The sequence below is a fragment of the Sorghum bicolor genome, chromosome 3, assembly GCF_000003195.3.
Source record: "Sorghum bicolor cultivar BTx623 chromosome 3, Sorghum_bicolor_NCBIv3, whole genome shotgun sequence".
Lineage (NCBI taxonomy): Eukaryota > Viridiplantae > Streptophyta > Magnoliopsida > Poales > Poaceae > Sorghum > Sorghum bicolor.
This window is the reverse complement of record NC_012872.2, coordinates 62339308-62360794: the sequence shown is the minus strand read 5'-3', so window position 1 is coordinate 62360794 and position 21487 is coordinate 62339308. Positions and strand designations below refer to the sequence as shown.

At 42.9% G+C, this 21487-nt stretch overlaps 1 protein-coding gene across 1 annotated transcript; it reads right to left on the bottom strand.

Annotated features, from left to right (window-relative positions):
- Positions 599–20827, bottom strand: LOC8075550 (ribonuclease E/G-like protein, chloroplastic). The gene is made up of 13 exons (XM_021457289.1): positions 20356–20827; positions 19902–20086; positions 16143–16452; positions 14856–16051; positions 13728–14045; positions 13601–13642; positions 8122–8246; positions 5566–5713; positions 3927–3999; positions 2542–2654; positions 1678–1797; positions 1361–1516; positions 599–1252 (listed from the first exon to the last, which is right to left on the bottom strand). The coding sequence occupies exons 1-13, from the start codon at positions 20756–20758 to the stop codon at positions 1085–1087; spliced, it is 3357 nt and encodes a 1118-aa protein (XP_021312964.1). The 5' UTR covers positions 20759–20827; the 3' UTR covers positions 599–1084.

Sequence of the window (21487 nt, the reverse complement as noted above, 5' to 3'; positions counted from 1 at the left end):
CCCATAGCAAAGCACGAGCCAATACCTAGTGATGCTAAAAAGTACCATTTGAAGTATGCATAAAACTAAAGTGTATATCTTAATATTAATTAACTTTGCATTGTATTGTTTAAGAATTTAAATTTATGGTTATTGAATTGAATTGTACATTTAATTACAAATCTAACAGTTTCATTTTTTTTACAATAGTTCAAAATTGTTGGTTAAATTATTGATTAAAGATTATAATGTTTAAATCTTGATATAAGTGCACGCACTATACCATGGTCAAAGACAGTACTGTAAGCTTTTTATCCGAGTGATTTGAAAACTAAAACATGAATTGTATGCATGTTTTAAGAAAATGGTTCAGGTGTATTCCGGCTCTCACAAAAACTTCTAAAAACATGTCCAAAACAAAATTGAAATCAACAAGCCATTTCCCAATATCAGTTCCATAAATAATCAAGAATTCGAGCGTATGCCTAAATTAGTCTAGTCCCTAAATGATTTGAAATTGGTAAATGGCGTATACGTTATCTGCTCTCAACAGAGGTACTCTTTTAAGACCGCAAGCCTTTCAGTGTCGGAACGAATTTGTCGCAGATCAAAAGAAATCTAGCAAAAAACAAATTATTGAGGCATGTTTGCTTTAACTTATTTGCCAAATCAGTCAGTCGTTCAGCAGTATTTTTCTCTCACAACAAATCAGAGCTATGGCTTTTTAGATAAGCGAACATGCTCACAAAATTTGAATATAGGGTCTCAAAAACGAATTAAAAAAATCACTGGAATTACTCGGTCTCCCAAGTTCAACTGCTCTAAAGCATAAGAGCAACATCTACCCTGACAGCGTCCTACATAAATCTGTCTAGTTTCCTTCCTAAAATGTTTTCTACTCTTTCTTCCATCCTAAATCCTAGGTATTTTGCATCACAAACTTAAGAATACTGTAAACAAAAGCTAGTCGGGAGATATCTAGATATCCGACGCTGGGATCTCCGTGAATGAAAAGCATGACCCTCTTCCTGAATCTTTGCTCGTTCTAAGCTGTGAATAGCAAGGAAGACCCCATGCTAATAAAATTGACGCTTTTGAAAGAGAATCACTTAGCACGCTTTGCCCGGCTCATCCACTTCTTGATAGGAAAAACAGATAGCTTGGGCCTCCCCTCTTTCTGGGGCAATTCTGATGACGTTTCTTTCTCTGCACAATTTTCTTTCTCTGAGTATGGTAGTAGTTCAAAAGCACCACGGGAGAAACCTCTGGCAATCTGAATGTAATGTATTTAAAGATGTTAGCTACCTCAGAAACTCAGAGTATAAATATAAATGAACCATACTAAGAACACATACGAGGCGGCACTAGCAGAAGATTGTACCTTCAACAAAATCCACACTTTAAGGGAGCTACTCAGGAGTCCTAGTTTTGTCTTCTTTCCTGACGTCAAATACGTGCACATCTCATGATCCACTCTAAGCACAAATCTTGGCCATGATTTTGGTTTCTCAGGGTCTGATTTTCGTCGTGAGGTAGCCTGGTTCATTGAACGAGATTAACAGAAGTGAGCCTAGTTCAACTAGTTAGGGTGGGAGATGCGGTTATGCATCATATAAATCCTGTTTGCATTAAATCAGTAGTTGATACTGTTGCTAACACACAAGAAAAATAAAAATGTAATTAGTCTTTAGGACTTACAAGACGTCGACATATTTCACGTTCGATCTTTGAAAAGGATGTGTCAAGAGCTTCCACACGACCAGTACCATGGCAGCATGTACATGGCTCACTGATCATGAAAGTAACACTTGGTCGGACCTGCAAACAACAATAAGTCATTTTAACACTACCATCATAAAATCAACTATCGTGGGATGAGCCAATAATAAATCAAAGACAGTCCCTAAACTTGTTTAGGGCGCCAGCTAGGCCCCTAAATTATTATTTTTGACATCTGAGTCCCTTGTTAGTATCATATGCATTTAATGAATGCCACGTAGGGATGAAAATGGGACAGGTATTTCCAATACCCATCCGTCCCGAAATGGTTAAAACCCTATATGGATAGTTCATATCCGAATTTGAACTTTTGATTAGTATCCGTATCGTATCCGAATCCGAATACTCAAAATCGGATTTCTGATATGTATATGAGATAGATATCAATATCTGACATATCCTACATGATCTGTATCTGGTTCCGAATTCCGAGAAAAAATATGGGATAGAATACAAGATCATTGTATCCGATCCGGTTTCATCCCTAGTGCCACATAACAGTATTTGATTATGTGGCATGCCAATTAAGAAGAAAGAAGTAAGCAGCTTGGGCACTGAGAACCAAGTTTTGAAAAGTGCACACTTGTTCTGGGCCTTAAACTTGGTTGTGCCATCTGACCTCTTCCCTAGAGAGAATCTTGCAGGGCTTAGTTATACCAACAATGGACACTATTTAGCTGAGGAAAATTAATGTGATAGGAAAATTAATGCACATATCGCATGTGATACAAAAAGAAATCCATGAACATGGCATTGTGTGACTTATGAAGCTGGTGAACATACCCTTTTTCTAGTTATTTCCATCAAACCTAGCTTTGATAGTTCTGAAACACCAACTGTCGATCGATCCTTTTCTACTGCTTTCTTCATTTCTTCATATACTAGCCTTTTGTTTGCTGGAAGAAAATGTGGCATCAGTGACAATGAGGAAGGAGAAGCAATAAAAAAAGTTTGCATCATTATCATTTTCTATTAGTGGTGCTAAGAGCATATCCAAGGGCCTCTCCAAATCAGTTTTGCATTTGGTAATTTGCAAAAAACCACAAAAAGGGGGCTCCAATGGTTTTGCAAATGAGTTTTGCATTTGTGCAAACTTTGCAAATCTTCCTCCCAACTTGGCATTTATGCAGAGGACTCTGGGTTTGGCAAAATAGAGTATGCCAAGTCAGTTTTGCAAAGGCCCTTGGAATAGGCATCTTTTTAGGCTTTGCATTTTGTTTTGAGACTTTGCAAATAACCTCAAATGCAAAACTGATTTGGAGAGGCCCTTGGAGATGCTCTAACTAAGACATGTTGCCTTTTGGAGTTAAAGCACCAGTCTTAAACATCCCAATTACATTCATGCCAAACTATCCCTTGATTGATGCAAAGAAAAATTATGGAATGTACCAGATATTCCAATAGGGAACATACTGAACGAAAATTGATCAAAATTCACTCAGCTCAATTAAATATTACAGGCAAGTAATATCTAAACACTTTTAACCCATAAGTAGTTCGTTCACTTCATAAAGAGAGCGCAGCTACTGCTACAACTCTTAGGGTGCTACAATGTCACCCCGTGAAGAGTTATGTCAATGTCGTCAAATTTTTTACCCTTTCATGACCACTATATATGCTATCATATATGAAATCTTACTGTTTTTTTCCTCAAATACACAGGAGTGCTACGTATCATTGCATTAAGAAGAAAAAAAGAGAATAAAAAACTCTTATACAATGAATGACTGAATGAAGCAAGGTTTAAACATAAAGAAAGAGTATAGTTTGTACGGTCCAAGCCCATGAAAACTGCAAACACATGTATCAATAAAAATTCCCATGAAGTATAAAACCAGTCCCTCCATCCTAAAATAAATCAATTCCTATAATCATCCTAGGAAAGGGTAACCACATCTATGACACAAATAAGTAACACTAATTTGGTGACCTTTTCTATGAATATGGTCAAAATAAAATAGTTTGACTTAGGACAACTCTATAAGTTGATTTAATTTGGGACAGAGGTAGTACATTGTAGCAAAGAGGACTGTAGTGTATAGGTACCAGAATCCTTTATACTTTTAAGAGATATTATTAGGAGATTGGCACCAAAAGCACACATGGAGAAACTTGAACATTCAGTTTTGTGACATCAGTTATCAGATTGTATCTGAAATCATACTCACAATCATCTGACATATCGATAAAATCCACAATTATAATGCCACCAATATCCCTCAAGCGCAGCTCACGGGCAATCTGCATTCAGAATTTTTTTCATGGTTATTCGTAATTTTTAATGAACTTCAAATTTACAAAATATTTCCTGCTTCAACTATAGTGTCACCCTATGCAGAAGATGTAACGAATCTCTTAAAAATATGACAGCAAGAATTCAACATGTTCCCTTAGAAATATGACAGCAGGTTATTTCCTGCTTCAACTCACGGCCGGTCAAGGTTACGATCAGTGGCATCCCGGCACATGCTTGGGAGCTTAGACTCCTGAGCAGCTGCTAGATGAATTTTGTCTGATTCGAGGAATTCTTCCTGATACGATCAACCCGTGGGATAATTTCCGTCTCATGGCCTGGTGCATGGAGCCAGACCTTATCCCAGCGTCCCTGGACCTGCTGATTCAAGAGCCGACACCAGCGTTCGTCGAGGGCCCGCCAGTGTTGCGTGCTTTGTACTACACTACTACCCCGTCAGCATAATGACTTCTGCCTCCCCGACACCGGCAGAGGATCCTGCCCCGTCCCCTCCTCCGGCCAGTGGTGCTCAGGGCAACGGTAATCAGTGGCATCAGCGTACCCCGTCCACTGGTTCACGTCCTGGACTGGCTTCCAATGGAGGCGACGATCAGGCGTCTTCACCCTGGAGGGGACCCTCGAGCTGTGCATGGGCATGCGACCCTGGGGCATCCTCGTGTTGGGTCCGGTGTGACGTATTCAATTCATTTGGCACGAGTAGGCTGCTTGGGATGCGGATGCATCGCCATGGCCGGGCGACTCCTCGTTGGTCGAGAACTGCATTGAAGCCCAGGTCATTAAGGAAACAGGCATTCATGCCTCTGTTGAAGTGCTGGCTAGCCCAGCCCATGATTCATCTCTTGCTGCGATGGTGGGCCAATACGACACAGGTTCTCATGTGGATCCCCTCATTGCTGAAGTTCGTTTGCTTCTGAAAGATCACGATGCGTCTCCTGACCTCCTCGGCTACCTGTTGTTCCTGCCGTGGATGGATCGTTTCAAGACTGCTCACGGCCCCCATTGAGCTCCATGGTAGGTGATGCTACTACTGTTGCAGCTCTGGGTGACCTGCAGCCCATCGGGCCAGACACTCGATTTCCCAGCATTCATGCCTCTGTAGAAGACCTGGCCTGCCCAGCCCACAATTCATCCCTTGCTGCTGCCGCAGGTCAGGTGGATCCTTTGTCTGCTGAAGTTTGTTTGCTTCTGGAAGATACTTCTACAGCTACAAACCAACCCTAGATCTTCCTTGCATATGTACATGCACTCCATGGCCCATAATCAATCTACAGTCTTACCATGCAATTCCATTGCGTTCAGTGTGGATGCCAGCTTAATTTAGTAAGGTTGTAATGAATATAGAGGTACATCAACAGTTCATAAGAGTAAACAATTTGTAATTCATGAGTGAACTATGCCATGCATTTCTTATGAGATAGATGAGCTCAGAAAAAAGGTGACAAAAAATGAAAACCAAGTGAAAAATGGTTAAGGTGAATTATCCTTGAAAAGGAAAATTTGAAAACAATGCAAATCAAGCTACTTCCCAGTAAATTTCAAGATAAATCACATACTTGCTTTGCAGCTTCAAGATTGACTTCTAAAATAGCCTTCTCCTGTGATGTTCCCTGACCAAACATACTGTGACCACCATTCACATCGATTGACACCAGAGCTTCAGTCTGTTCTATGACCAGAGAACCCCCATTGCATAGTGGTACCCTGCCACAAGGGTAAAAAACACAATATTACACAAACTACTTTACAGCTTACAACAGCTTAGAGGTCAACACATAAACTTAAATTAAAAGTGAATTTTGAACTTTAAGCAGCTCAGCTCAATTAGATATCTTGTTTCAGAGCAACAAAACAGAACTGTGTTCCGTAGTGACAAACATCTGGTTCACACTGATTTTACCAAGATGATATATAAAGGTCTCACAAACCAGAGGTGGATCTCGGATTTGTAGGTGCACTTTGAGTGAATGTCATTGTGGAATTCCTTGAACTATGGACATTCTGTCTAATGTGGAACTACAGCCAGGTGTTGACGATTCTCATATTTGGTAACTCAACTCAAGTGAGTACATGGCAAAGTCAGCTTATAGGGGTTCTTCCAGGGATCAGTGAGATTGTTTTCTTGGGAGAGGATCTGGAAGACTTGGGCACCGGGCAAGTGTTGCTTCTTTATGTGGATTGTCACACACAACAGGTGCTGGACAGAAGATAGGCTAGCAAGGGGGGTCTTCATCATCCCTCTTGTTGCCTTCATTATAAATCATCTTTTGGAGGACTGTGTTTTTGCACGAGATTTTTGGTTTGGCATGCTGCAGAAAGTTGGCATGCAAAACCTCTCATCCCAGCTTGGTGAAACATCCTTTGAGGGCTGGAGGGACAGGGCCAGCAAGGCTGTTGATGGATCGGCAAGAAAAAGCCTGAACTCTATCGTCATTTTAGGAGCTTGGACACTAGCACCAAAGAAATCGCTGAGCGTTCGATGGAGTTTCACCAAATCTAAATAGATTTTTATCCCTTCCCTGCCATGAGTTGAGGTTGTAGGGGACAGCAGGTGCCAGGGGTATGTCTTACATGGCGCTGACTAGCCTGCTGCCCCAATGAATGAGTCCTAGGTCAGGGCTGTGGGGTTCTATAGATGAAACCCGACAAGAGTATGAAATATTGGGTTAAAAAAGCAATAGTAGCCATTAGTGAAAGTAAGTTCTATGAGCCTATAGTGTCATACCTGTCTATTGTATATTAAAATATTGCAAACTGATTTTTTTTATATGGAATAATGTGTGGATGAAGTTATCCTTCAGCTTCACAGGTTCAACCACAACCTCAGATCTTCAATTTAATTATGCCTAAGCTCGATTAACTTGCTCATGTGCACTTTTTCTCTCACTCTTGGCTGCCTGTTGCATGCCATTTTTTCTACTTTTCACCAATACAGGTTGTCTTGCATTTCGTAACTCCTTTATTCTCTGTTAAATTCTCTTTTAATAAAATGCTCAGTAGGGTCCCCCCCCTACTCTATTTCCCCTCAGAAAAATTGTCCTTATTGTTTCACTAATCTTGATTTTGGCTTGTTTCACTAATCTTGATTTTGGCTCGCACAAAAAAAAGTCTAACTAATTGCACTTCAGAACTCGCATATCTTAGTGAAGTCACAAACCAACTCAATAATTCCATCAACAGATGCTTTTCCCCACTGAGAAGGTGCTTGTGCTACTGCTCAGTATATTTCAACACCAATGAGTAAAAATTAAGCCCACAAAATTGACAACCCTGTGTCATTGATTTTGGACACTACCCCAAATCCACATATGTTTTCCAAGGCTCTAATTGTTCAATCCACATCCTATAGTAGTAGACGTGCTAGTAATCATCAGGCCAAGATATATTTCTATTTGTCTGATAGCTTTTTTCATGATGTTAACTGAAAATGTACTTGGTAAATCTTATTCTGCTAATCCCATACTGGCTTGCTCTACGCAGCCATGTTACTGCACATGCTATCCAACTGATTCTATATATGAAACGGGTGGTTTTTACTGGAAGTGGGTTTTTTTTCCTGTAAGTGGGTGGTTTTCTGCCACCAAAATTATGATGTGGCCTAAGACCAACTGCAATTCCCTCTCTTCTATCTTTTCTTTTTGCCACTTTTTTTTCTTCATTCACACAGAAGCAAATCGGCTGGCCATGGAAAGAGAGAAGAGAGAAAAGGACACGCTGCCCCAGGACATCATGGCGTTGGCAAAAAAAGGAAAAGGAAAACCGGCAACGAAGGAAAAACTCCTGCCACATCACTCCAAAACCAACAAAAAGAGTTCAGAGATCAAAATCAAACAGTATAGATAATTAGGGTGCAAGATTAAAACAAGGGTTGAGGAACAGAAATGGATTTATTCCTTATTCTAATATCAAAATCATCTTAAAGCATTTCTTGTAATAGATCTACCAAACAAAGTAGAAGGTACAGTAACTTTAAGTTTTGTTCTACAGATGCACTACTTAAAAAGAATTACAGCACACAAAATGATGAGTTAAACTACCATAAAAATGATTACTAATGAAAAGAATTCCACCAACAGGAACTATGAAATAATATAGAAACAATGAAATAGCACCTTTTGCAAAGGATGCTGTCTATCTCCTTCTCGATGTTATATACATCAAATATAGGTTTTCTTTTCTCATAAAGCTCAACTCGGCTGCAGAGCTCAGGTGCAACTTCTTGAAGATAGCTTGTAACCTAAACACAAACAGGAAAATTATATGCTTCACAAGATTTAAGAAATAATTTTGCATAAGGATTAATGATGAACAGTGCAAAGAAACCAACAGGGTACGCCAAGATATTCTACAATTCGTAGTCCTTCTTTATACTAACTGCTATGTTTCAAAAATGTCGCCTAGGCATCCAGGCAGACAGCAAGAAAACAGCTGCGCGTTATTGTACTAACGCGCGACGGAGCAAGAGTATGCACGTGTACGGGAGCGCAACGACTTTCGCACTCATCCCTTGCTTCAAAATTAAAGGATTTAGCCCTCTGTTTGCTGGTCGCCAAAGACGAGAGCTTCGCCTTTGGAAGCACCAGTAGCATAGGGCGACCGGGCCAGCCGAGACTCTCTGAATTAGTTGACGGCTTTGATGACTCGACGGTGAATATTAAGGAAAGGAGAGTGAGGGGAAGAGGGGGCAGCCCTCGGCCCGATCATCCTAGGCTATAAGGCATGTTAGATGGACTGATTGGGCACCCCTGCAGCATGCACGGCATGCGTGCTTCTATGTTCATTGCATTGCCTGATTGATTTGCTCCCTACTGCAACAACTAGGCTGATTAGGAAGTTTGTATTCTATGTAATTCTATGTATATCACATTAGATTGTTGCCTATGCCTTGTATGCAGCCACTGGCGCCCATTCCGAAGACTTTCCGCAGCACCCTTGCTGATCCCAAATGGCAGGCTGCTATGGAGGAAGAACATTCTCTTAGGCAAGTGGGTCTTCTAGCACGCTACTGCCTTATTGGACTGTGGGGTTCTTTGTGGCTTTACCCAATGGCCCGGTGTTGACTACGGCGAGACATTCAGTCCGGTGGTAAAGCCGACGACAGTTCACACTGTTCTGACCTTAGCTTTGCCCCGCCATTGGCCTATTCATCAGCTCGATGTCAAGAACATCTTTGTGCACGGGATGCTGTCCAAGACGGTCTACTACTCAAAGGCTTCGAGGTATGAGGACCCAACTCACCCGGAATTAAGCCCTTAACATATCACTCTTAAGGTTCAAAACCAGCGCCACGGGCCTGGAACAGCCGCTTTGCTGCTCAGTGCTCACCTCCTCACCCTAGGGTTCCTTGAGGCCAAGTCTGATATGTCGCTGTTCATTTACCATCATGGTGCTGACATGGTGTATCTGCTCTTGTATGTGGATGACAAAGTGCTCACAGTATCCTCACTCCTTGCTGGCACACTGGAGGGTGATTGAGGCCCTTCAGCTTGAGTTCTCTACGAAGGATCTCAGCGCTCTTCATCACTTCCTCATGCTGCACATTCAGCAGCATGGCGACGGGCTCTTCCTTTCTCAGCAATAGCAAATGATAGACATTCTTCATAATGTTGGCATGGCAGAGTGTGTTAGACAAATAAATGGAATTGGGCTGGCCATGCAGGCCTAGCCCAGCCAGTCCCCCAAGTAGATATGTTGACTTGGACTAAGTCTGGCACACCTGTAGATTGAGTTGTATTCAGAAAAGATATTGGAGGATAGTTACATATACATGTACCTAGTACTCAAGATAATTAATCTAATATTCCTGCATATTCTCCCACCTTACATGGTAACAAGAGACTAGATCGATCTGATCCTCTCCCTCAGCTACCTTTCCTGCTGCCGTTGATGCCTAGGTGAACCATTGGCCACCGCCACAAAGACACGTGCTGACGTGCTTGCTTAGGCCAACGCCGCCGAATGCAATTCTGCTCTTGCTGCCACAGAACGTAACACCACTGAGGTTCACGTGCACAATGCCCTCGTCCATGCAGCCCTTGCCCTCCTGTTGCACCACACTGGTTCAGTCACTAGGAGTCCCCACCGTCGCCCGATGTTTAAGCGGCTCTTCTTCTTCACGAGGCTACTGTCGTGACCAACCTCCACACTCAAGCTCTCTGTTCAGAACATCCGCACTCTTGTGCCGATAGTCTTGACCTCTCCCTGAGCAATTATAAGTGGCGTGGCCAATTCCTCGCCACCCTCGGCAAGTTTGCCCTCTCCGACCACATCCTCGCTGACAACCCTGACGCCACCCTTATCGATTGGATGCCCATGGACTACATCACTCTCTCTTAGCTCTATGGCAAGATCTCCACTGATGAGAACCAGTTCGTTGGTAATCGTGACAACAGGGTACTCTATCTGACTGCTTACTACTGCAATCTCAAGGGCATGGGCATGGTTGACACCATTGCCAACCTCAACGAACGCATCTAGGACTGTGCTCTTGTTCTCAACCTCATCCACAGCTTGAACGAGAAGTACACTGCCATCGGACTGTATCTCTAGAGCACTCAGCCGTTTCCCTCCTTCCTCGACACTCCTCGCCTCGTCAACCTTCATTGCCACCACTAGTGGCCAACATAAGCCGCCCACCAGTGCCTTCGGCGGCTCTTCCAATTGCGGTTGTGTCCAACAGCAGCATCCTACCTCAAGCACAAGGGTGCTCCTTTGAATACCTGCGACGGCCGCGCAATCAACACTATCAGCAGCGCCCCACTGGCCAGAATAGCCAGCCCTAGCCTGGCAACCATGGCACTCCTCCTCTGGGTCCTGGCAGCTCTCCCACTGGCCCTCTTGGTGCGGGTCCATTCAGATGTCACCCGGTCTCAGGCCTCCTATGGCACGCCTTCCTACCTGTCGACTGCCTGGCCCAGCACTACCTCCTACTTCACCACAGCAACAGGCTCTTCAGGCGCAACAAACCTTCTGTGGCAGGGCTCGACAGTGGTCTCCCTTGACCATCCTCAACCCAACGATTGGACAACCCTACTCGGATCAGCAAGTTCTCTCCGCCAAATTCAATACGATGTTCTTGATGCCTCCCCAGCAGACCAAGTGGTACTTCGACACAGGTGCTACCTCTCACATGACTTCCGACAGTGGTATCCCTATCCTTTTCCATACTTCCTCCCCATATAGTTTCCTATTCCTTCATCTATTGTTGTCAATAATGGGTCTTTACTCACTGTTAACTCTACTTGCACCATTGCACTCCGATTCCTTGCATCTTAATGTTCTAGTTGCACCTAGCCTTATTAAGAACCTTATCTCTGTGCACCACTTTACTTCTGACAACAATTGCTTTGCTGAATTGACCCTGCTGGTATAGCTCTGGGCCACTCTACCCTTTCTTCCTCCCTGACGCCAGCACCCTTCATGTCACTTTGACCGCCTCCCTTTGGCATTGCCGCCTTGGCTATCCTGGTCATGAAAAGCTAGTTAGCTCTTATGTGTTACTGTATGTAATAAGAACACCATCACCTCTTTGTGTCATGCTTTGTTAGCTTGGTCGTCATGTTTGTGTTCCTTTTCATGTGTCAGTATCTCGTGCCACGCATAATTTTTATCTTATAAATTGTGATCTGCGGACATCACTTGTCATTAGCGTCTCTGGCTACAAGTATTATTTGGTCATTCTTGATGAGACTATTTATCAAAGTTTCCTTTGCGCCTCAATTCTCACAACTTCTCAACTCTTTCTAACTTTTTCTCATTTGCATCTACTTAGTATGGCACAGGAGTCCTGCAGAGTGTTGCTGATCCGACAGAATAACAGAGTCTTGCAGAGTGACACTCTATGGCGACACATGTGGACGCTCGTTCCAAGCTTGTCGCCGCTAATGGCGCACCAATCGCTGACACCAGTCTTGCGGGTGCACTTCAGTATCTGACGCTCACTCGTCCAGATTTGGCATACGCTGTTCAGCCTCGCATGAGCCTCACCTTGCGCTGGTCAAGCGCATCCTCCGCTGCGTCAATGGCACCCTCAACACTAGTCTCCACATTGGCTAGTCATGTCCAGAGCGTACTCTGATGCAGACTGGCAGGTTGTCCAAATTCCCGACGCTCCACACTGCATTTTCCTTGGTGATAAATTGGTCTCCTAATCCTCCAAACGGCAGTCCACTAAGTCTCATTCTAGTGAGGAGGCCAAGTACCGTGCTATCGCCCACGCCATTGCCGAGTGTTGTTGGCTTCACCAACTGCTGCAGGAGCTTCACCACGACAGTCGTCTACTGTGACAATGTCAATGTTATTTATATGACCGGCAAACATGTTCACCATCATCGCACAACGTTTACACGATGCAACCAAACAGCACCCTTGTTGCGTGAGATGCTTATGGAGCTTCACACCCCTTTTCAGTGAACTGCTTTGGTCTATTGTGGTTAGGTGAGTGTTGTCTACCTCTCCAGCAACCTCGTTCATCATCGGCGGACTAAATCTGTGGAGATAGATCTACACTTTATTCGTGAGCGTGCACTCTTGGTCATATTCATGTTTTGCATGTCCCTACTACATCGCAATTCACAGATATCTTCACCAAGGGCCTCCCTACATCCGTCTTCACAAAGTTTTGGACTAGTCTCAAGTTCGACTTCCTCCCGCTCTGACTACACGAGGGTGTTAGATGGATTGATTGGGCACCCCTAGTAGTGCTCATCTGGCACGATAAATTGTCTGGTCTACTACATAAGCATGCAGAACATGCAGCTTCTATGCTTGCCTGAATGATTTGCTCCCTACAGGAATAACTAAGCTGATTAGGAAAAAATTGTGTTCAATGTATATCACATTAGATTGTGGCCTTGTCAGTAGCCTCTACAATCATGCCAATGCCACGATGCGTATATGTACCACATCCTCACGAATGCAAATCATTCACTTGTCACGGTGCTCTCCTTGAAGTATCTCACGCTTGCCTTCGGGTTGGGTTGCTTAGTCAAACATGACTGAGATTTGAACTACACAGTCGATTGCCCATAACAGCATGTTTTATAACACTTTGCTACAATGTAAGGAAGAAAATCTACAGAACCAATATTGAAGACAAGAAAGACAACCAGGTTTATACATTATAATAATATTTTAGCATGTCATTCACAGTGACGTATAATTAGTTAATGTATAAACAATAAATCAATGAGTCACATATCTGTTTTGTTGAAAATAGTGATTTTTTTTTTACGAACTCCAAGAAAAAGTTCCTCGTCATTCAAGATACGGTTTTAAAAAGTTAAGGAAGACACCTAGCAAAGCATGGTCGTTGTTTTATTGTTTATACATTAACTAATCAGAATCAGTTTAGATGGAACAGTATGGCATTTAAATATTAAATTGCAGAACTAAATTAATATCAGATATATTAATATCAGATATAGACCTGTTCATGTGCAAAAAAAACCATCAAATAGATTTGTTTCTAGAGTTATACTGTTTAGGATTCCTAATACCAACTCAGGCATGCATGTCAAGAGAAATTATGCAAATAAATATTTCTTCATGAGTTTAGATAACCTAAGTGTTTGCTGCTGTGAAGTTACTTACCTCATGATATGTTCGAGGAGAATCCACAACCAGTCTCTTGACCTAAATGCAGAATAGAGTTTAAAAAAAGATTGGTTAGGTTAAATATCAAACTAATGTGAGTAGATTGCAACATGAAGTGATTCACCTTTTCATTAAAATCATCTTGAACAACAGATAAAGTTTGACCCTTTGCTCTGTGCAACATTACAGGAACAGCACCTTCCACACCCTCCTCAGCAGCCAAGGCAGCAGATTGAGCATGCTCAGTTATTCCTTTCCAGGTAGATAGCAAGCCATCAAGGTCCTTCTGCAGTTCCTCCCAGGAATGACCAGCTGCAACTGTACGAGCCGTCAAAGTAAATCCAGGAGGTCGCAGTAATTTCGTGATGCCCTTTAACCTGGTGCGCTCTATTCCGGTAATCTTTTTGGATACCCCAACTTTGTTGCCACGGGAAACCAATATCTGCAAACTCAAAAGGTATACCGCTGAAGTTAATCCTAAAATTTCTTGCAAGTAGTGTGGATTTATTTTAATTTGAGGAACAAGATGAAATGTAAAAAGAACAATACTTGATCTATTGTTAGCTACCTGAAAAAAGTTATGTACATTATAATATTATTTTAGCATGTCATCATGATGCATAATTAGTTAATGTATAAACAATAAATCAATGAATCACATATCTGTTTTGTTGAAAATAGTGTTTTTTTTTACGAACTCCAAGAAAAAGTTCCTTATCATTCAAGATACGGTGTTCAAAAGTTAAGGAAGACACCTAACAAAGCATTGTGGTTTTCAAAAGGCCTTTAACTGCTTATTACTAGCTTTGTTGTTTTGTAGTTTTTCTATTGCTCAAGTTGTAGTGATGATGGTCCCTATTTGCCATAGTCACAACAAGACATATGTGGTTGAAATTTTGCTTTAGTCACAACCATCATGCAAGATCTGTTTTGAACTCTCTATGATTGATAAGGCAGAGCTCTTGTCATTTCCTTCAAAAGGAAGATTCTACTACAATACTTATCAATTAGCACAGTACTTTATATTTCACTGTGTCATTTGACAACATCATGTCAAGATCACAATTGGAAAACAATGCCTACACACCCCATGTGGGAATCAGCTACATTAGTCAATATATAAACATTATTTTCAGAAATATTTCTTTGTACCACATGCATATTTCAATGGCGTATTCTAAAAGGTTGCAAAGCACACTAACTTTAATTATGGAAGAGCACCAAGGGTAGCCCCATGATCATACATACATACCCAAAATCGACTTCGCAGGCATGGAAATGGACTAAGTGTTGGACCTTTCGTACCCAATCCTTCCTTGATAACTTGAACCATAACTTTTGTGCCCTTACGAACTTGAGACCACCTGCTTCCATTTGTGTCATCATTAGATTCTCTTAAAGCATGTTGAATTGAAGATAAAGTCTTAAGATCATTGGAAATTTCTGATTGATCTCCTTGCAGTATGTCCTCACTATATTCATCTTCCATGTGATCATTTTCTTCATCCTTGTCTTCGTCATAAACAGAAATGCTGTCAAATTCATCACCATCGACATTGTTTATCTTAGCATCAGATGCTAGCACCACAGCTTCTTCATTATCTGTAATATTCTCAACTGGAAATGATGAACCATCATGAGTTTCTTCATTTTCAAACTCGTCATCACTCATATCATCATCGTTTTCATAAGTTGGAAGGTTCTCTTCATTACAATAAGAATCATCAATAGGATCTGTTCCTCGGTTCTTAAAAACTTGAGGATACACAAAAGGATCTCGGTTTTGCTTTATGCTCATAAGTGAAGGCCTTGAAATTCCAATATCTACAAATGCTCCTCCCATATGAGGAACGAGCTTTGTTACTACACCTAAATAAATACTATCACACTGTACATTGTTCTTGATGGGTTCCAGCAAGAGTTCAACTAGTTTTCCATCTTCTAATACTGCAATTCTCTGAATAGTGCAGACAGAGGAGTTCATAAGTATAACTCTTGATGAAGGTTCACCACCACTCGGCTTACTCTCATCCAAAGGTGTTGGAGGTTTTTCTATTTTCCTTAATTTTCCGATAATATCCCTTGCTTCTGTTTTTCCATTAGCATGGACTATAGTTTCATTTAGTTCAAACATAGATTGAAATAACCATGGCTCTTCAACAGGCTGATCCTGTTGATGCATGTTTTTACTAACTCCACTCAAAGTGTGCTTATAATTTACAAACTTCTTTTGCCCTTTCTTATCTTTGACTTTTGCAACTGGTTTCTTTGCAGCCACAATTGATTCAAGAATCCATGGCTCCTCTACGATTTGAGACCTTCCATGTTGACTTATATAACTGGCATTTGGTATTTCAGTTACAGAGTTGTGCATGATGCTAGATTGATTATCCAACAGTTTTGCATGTAAAGGTGTGCCATTCCCAAGCTTGAATATAATATGATCACCTACAAATTCACTGGAAATATTTAAGTGTTCAGAACCGCTAAATAGACAATTAACTATTACTTTCTAGAAGATGTGGTAATGTAACATTACCTACAGATAAACCTTGATTTGATGTATCCCTGGCAGAGTGATCTTTCACAATGCTCTGATTATTTCCACCATCAAAAAGTTCACCCCCAAGAGAACCAGCTTCCATCAGCCATGATCCCCATGAAGGAGTAGGAAGACCTGCTAGACTGGCTTTCATCCATAGGTCCTTCACAACAATGACCTGCTTTTTCTGGCCAACTGAAGGTATTGATAAGGAGTATACCGGACCTGGCCTCCATATAATATCAGAAGAGGAACCCATTTCTTCTCGAACAAAATAATTATATTTGAAATGCACTCCATATGGTACCTGAAAGAATAAAGAATGTGATGCTCCAAAAGTAAAAGAAGATATAAGAGCTCCAAAAACAGTTAAATCAACATGGCATTCATCAAACTCACCAAATATTTGTAGAATTTACTTTATCTGTCCTTGATAAATGAATGTTTCCTTATTGAACTATTTTGTTTCTACAAGTAGTGAGTGAATTGTTTCCATGAGTAGCTAGTGAACATGTCATTTGTTAAACGAAGAAGGAAAATATTGGGTGCAAACTACCCTCTTGGTGCAATCGTGAAAACCCTTCTAAAAAACATACTTAGAGATTTCCAAAAATTACGAAACGATGCACATCCATAGTTCATTCATTGACGTACATTGTAGCAAAAGTTGGGAAACAAAACTCAATTCCCAGGAATTTTGTCTTCTAGTGCAAATACATATGAAATTTGTCATTTTTGTATGAATTTTTACACAATAATTCTGCCTCCCGACTTTTTCTACAACGTACATCTATGGATGAACTATGAATGTGCATCGTTTAGTAATTTTTGGAAACCTCTAAGTACGGTTTTGGAATGGTTTTCATGATTGCACTAAGAGGGTGGTTTGCACCCAATATTTTCCCAAAGAAGAATACAGTAACACGGTTTGTCTTATGTGCTAACCAGCACCAGTTGGATATTAAAAAAAACTGATAAAGCTCCTAATTTCTGTCTGAGGTGTTATGAATAAGGGAGATTGAATTGGATGATAGTATTGAAGCCCAAAGGGACTATACATAGAGTGCATGAGACACACAGGAGGGAAACGGTAGAATTGGGAAAAACACCTCACACCCCTTGGGCTGGATGGCTTTCATATATTAATATATATAGTAACAAGTTACTTCAGTTATAAGTAAGCTACGTACAATTAAACACCTAGATATATACATATCTAACATCCCCCCTCCCTGCGCAATCGTCGCAGGAGGCTCACAGACACAAACACCGGTACAAGCAGGCCTTTAGTCATGATATCCGCAAACAGAGGATGGCACATGCTAAACACAAACTACACCAAGGGTGACCTTCTCGCGGACAAAGTGAGAAGTTGGTGCAACCAGCAGCACTCGGCGATGCCATGGGCGACGGCATGGTACTCTACTTCAGCACTAGAGCGAGAGAGGGTCTGACGCTTGGACGACCAAGAAACCAAGGTGTCGCCGAGGTAGATGCAGCAGCCTGACGTGGAGCGGCAGGAGTCAAGGCACCCTGCCAGTCCGCATCAGAGTATGCCGTGAAAGACTGGAGAGGACCGGTGCCTATGTGTAGACCAGTAGAAAGAGTGCCCTTAAAGTAGTGGAGAATGCATTTGACAAAGGATGTGTAGACTTGTAGAAAGAGTGCCCTTGACGTAGTGGAGAATGCATTTGACAAGGGCAAGGTGCGGCTCCCTGGGGTCGTGCATGAAGAGGCACACCTGCTAGACTGCATAGGCCAGATCGGGGCAGGTGAGAGTAAGGTCTTGTAGCGCCCTGGCGAGGCTACAATACTCGGACAGGTCGGCAACTGGGGCACCATCTATAGCGGAGAGCTTGGACTTAGAGTCCACAAGCTTTGTGGTAGGATGATACTCCACTCGGACATGCCTGCACATTAGAGAAGCTAAACAGCATACTGGTGCTGCGAGAGCAACAGCCTGGAGGATGCGATGCAGGAGGTCCGAGGAGGTCGTTGGGGCCATGTCATCGGCGTAGAGCAGCAAATAGGCACACTGTCTCGATTATAAATAAAGAGGCACATCGGTGGCGGAGAACGTGAAGTCAAGCTGGTGAAGATACATGGCAAACCACTAGTGCCACACACGGGAAGCTTGCTTCGAGCCATAGAGGGACTTCTGCAACAAACAATGATCAGGTGCAGAGGGGTCAACGAAAAACAGATATGATCAGGTGCAGAGGGGTCGACACAGCCATGAGGTTGCTGGCAATAGACGGACTCCTCAAGACTGCCATGGAGAAAGGCATTCTTGGCATCAAGTTGGTGGATCGGCCACCACGGACTCCTCAAGACTGCCATGGAGAAAGGCATTCTTGGCATCAAGTTGGTGGATCGGCCACCACTGCGAGGCAGTGATGCCAAGGACGACACGGATGAATGTCTCGTCGTAGTCCACGTTGTGCTAATGGGAGTAACCACGAACGACCCAGCAAGCCTTATGGCTGGCAAGCGACCCGTCAGCGTAGTACTTATGCTTGTAGATACACTTGTCGGTGACGACATTGGCACGAGGTCGGGAAACAAGGCGCCAACTCTAGTGAAATCAATCAAGATTTGGAGAGGTCCTTGGTGATCTACCAGCTTCTAGTTATGCCCAAGTGAGGCAGTGATCAAGGATCCACCTCAACACGGATTAAGTTATCGGCAAGCAACCGAACCTCAGGATAACACTGCAATTACAATTCATATATTGTGCTTGTGTAATTTGTGTACCTCTAGCTCTCTAGCTTGTTCAATTGCTAGTTTAGTTTAGCTCTCTAGTGGCTAGTGTATATTAGTTGCTCTCTTTGTTAGATCGCTAGTTGCTAGGTGTCACCTCTAGTTGTGTGTTTGCTTAATTAGTTAACCTTGCAACTAGAATTGTATAGGGGGGCTTGCTTTGTCTTGACTAGGCTAGGCGAGTAGTGGCTAGTGGAATCGTCTCTTTTACTAATACACTTGCCTAGTGTTTGTCTTTGTATAAATTTTAGTTAGGCTATCCAACCCTCCCCTCTATACCTATCCATAGAGCGGCGCCTGAAACGGGGACCGTGCTTGTCGGGGCTGCAGGTGGGGACTCATGACAGCCCCACACGAATGAAGACCCCACCTCGGTGCAGAGAAGACTCGCAATGGCCCCACACACCAGAGCGGATGAAAACTGGCAGACGGCGAATCCCATGACAAGCGCGACGATGAAGGTGGGACAGGAAGTATGCGACGCACGAATCGGCGACTGGGCAGACTCCATGACAGCCATGTGTACGAACGGCGTTGGCCGTAGCAGGTGAAGATGCCTGGATTTGGATCTGCCTCATGCAAACATGCTAATGCTGAAGAGGACGAAGAATGATGGCTTTTTTTTCGCGATCGGGCCATTCACCATGGAAAACTAAAAAATAGTGTGTAGCTCTAAAAGGCTGCCTCATCTATCTTCCACTTCCAATGCCATAATCCCCTTCAAGCCATGTGATATGGCCTACCTATATGTGCCCCATGCTCCCGTTGTGACAGCAACTATGTAATTATTCATCTTCGAACCACTACAGCATACTTAACAAATTAAACTACCTAAAAGATCGTTGGTAAATGACACATCAACTAAAGATGAATTTTCTAAAATAATTGACTTAAAATGCTTCTCGAATATTGAAATATGATTTATCATCCACACAATATTATGCTTAATCAATAAATGGTATGCTCAGCAAATGATACTGTTAAAAGAAGATTTACCTTTATTTCAGCTGTCCATATATTATTGCTTTCAACAGAAGGAGCCAACTGAACAGCCATGTTGGATTCCCAGCAGCCCAGGGTAACTGGGTCTCCTGTTATGAATATTAAGCACCCATCTTGTACATCTGCTTTCAGGTTCCATGATATTGTACAGAATCCTTTACAGGTTATGGCTAAATCATCTGTTAGAAAATGAACATGAAACACTGTTCAGTATCAAAAATGTAGCACAATAGTAAGCCCGGCAAGGCTGGAAGTCTCTGTAAATTAAACTCGCTTCTCTTAATTAAAATGATATGCAGAGCTCCTGCGTATTCAAGGAAAAAACATGAAACACTGTAAACGTCCAACCCTTAAGTTGTACACTGATAGCCTAAACATTTTAGTTGCACATTCCATTGAACTTAATAAATCAAAGTATATTTCAATTTTAGACGGAGGAGCGGATAACCTGACCGGATGACGCAGAGCGGACGAGGACAACGCCGATCAGGCCCGTGTCCAGGCCTATCCCGGCACGAGACGAGCGTGGCGTGGCGCTGCTGCTGTGGTTGGCCAGGGCAGCGGTGCGCAGCGCAGAGACTCGACCCAGGCGTGGCAGCAGCGGCCTGCAGCCAGCTCGCCCGACCTAGCGGCAGTGGCGCCAGCCAGCTGGCCGGCCGCGGCGCGGCGGCGCCGGCCTGCCTGCCCGGCCAGGGCGGCAGCTCGGCGGCCAGCCTGCCCGACTGGGGCGGCGGCGGCTCGCCCTTCCTGGCGCAGCAGGGAGAGGAAAAGAGGGGAGGGGCGACTGTGTTCTGGGAGGAAGAGGAGGGGAAGCTGCAGGGCGCCGGCGTGCAGAGCAGGGAGCAGGGCATAGGTCCCCTGGTTGAAGCCGAGAGAAAGAGAGCTGCGTAGGCGGGGAGCGACGGGACGAGATAAGGTTCGCGCCGCGTGCGTTGAGTATTTAGGACTCAATTCGCACGCCTTGCAAGATTTAGGACTCAATTCGTCGATCTTTCAAAAAATAGGACTGAAGACGCAAATTTTTTCAAGATTTAGAATTTCAGCATTGTTCTCTTGTTTTCTCATTATCTTTAATCTTTTGACCTCTCCAGACCATCTGAAAAGACCAAATTACCCTTGCTTTCTCAAACAAGATCGATTCATGCATAATCTCTGGTTTCCGCCTGAAGTCTCACATACGGGTCTGAAGCCTCACGGACGGCTCTTGTCCGTGTTTTGGCGTCGCGACTCCGCACGGATGGGAGCGTCAGGGTTGCAGGAGTGGCAGCGTGTCTGTCTCGCTGGCTTGGGAGTGTCATCGAGAGACCATAACAAAAAAAAAGCCAAATAATGAGCCGGGGTTAGTTTAGTCATCTTAGGTGGTTCAGATAAGGTGAAAACATTTTATAAAAAGAAAAAGATGAGAAAATGGCCAAAATCCCTTATCTTGAAACAATTCGCAGTCTCAGTGTCATATTTTGAAAGGCATACAAATTGGATCCTAAATCTTGAAAGACGCACGAACTGAGTCCCAAATATTGAAATTTCTCGCGTGCGTTGGACTCATATTCAAGAAGTGGTTTCACAATTCACATATTTGA

Excerpts from the sequence above, each read along its gene's own strand:
- LOC8075550 (XM_021457289.1), bottom strand. The coding sequence starts at position 20,758 with ATGCCCTGCTCCCTGCTCTGCACGCCGGCGCCCTGCAGCTTCCCCTCC. Across the intron at positions 5,714-8,121 it reads GACAGCATCCTTTGCAAAAG|GGTACCACTATGCAATGGGG; the intron begins GTGCTATTTCAT and ends CCCTTGTGGCAG. Across the intron at positions 1,798-2,541 it reads TGGAAATAACTAGAAAAAGG|GTCCGACCAAGTGTTACTTT; the intron begins GTATGTTCACCA and ends TGTTGTTTGCAG.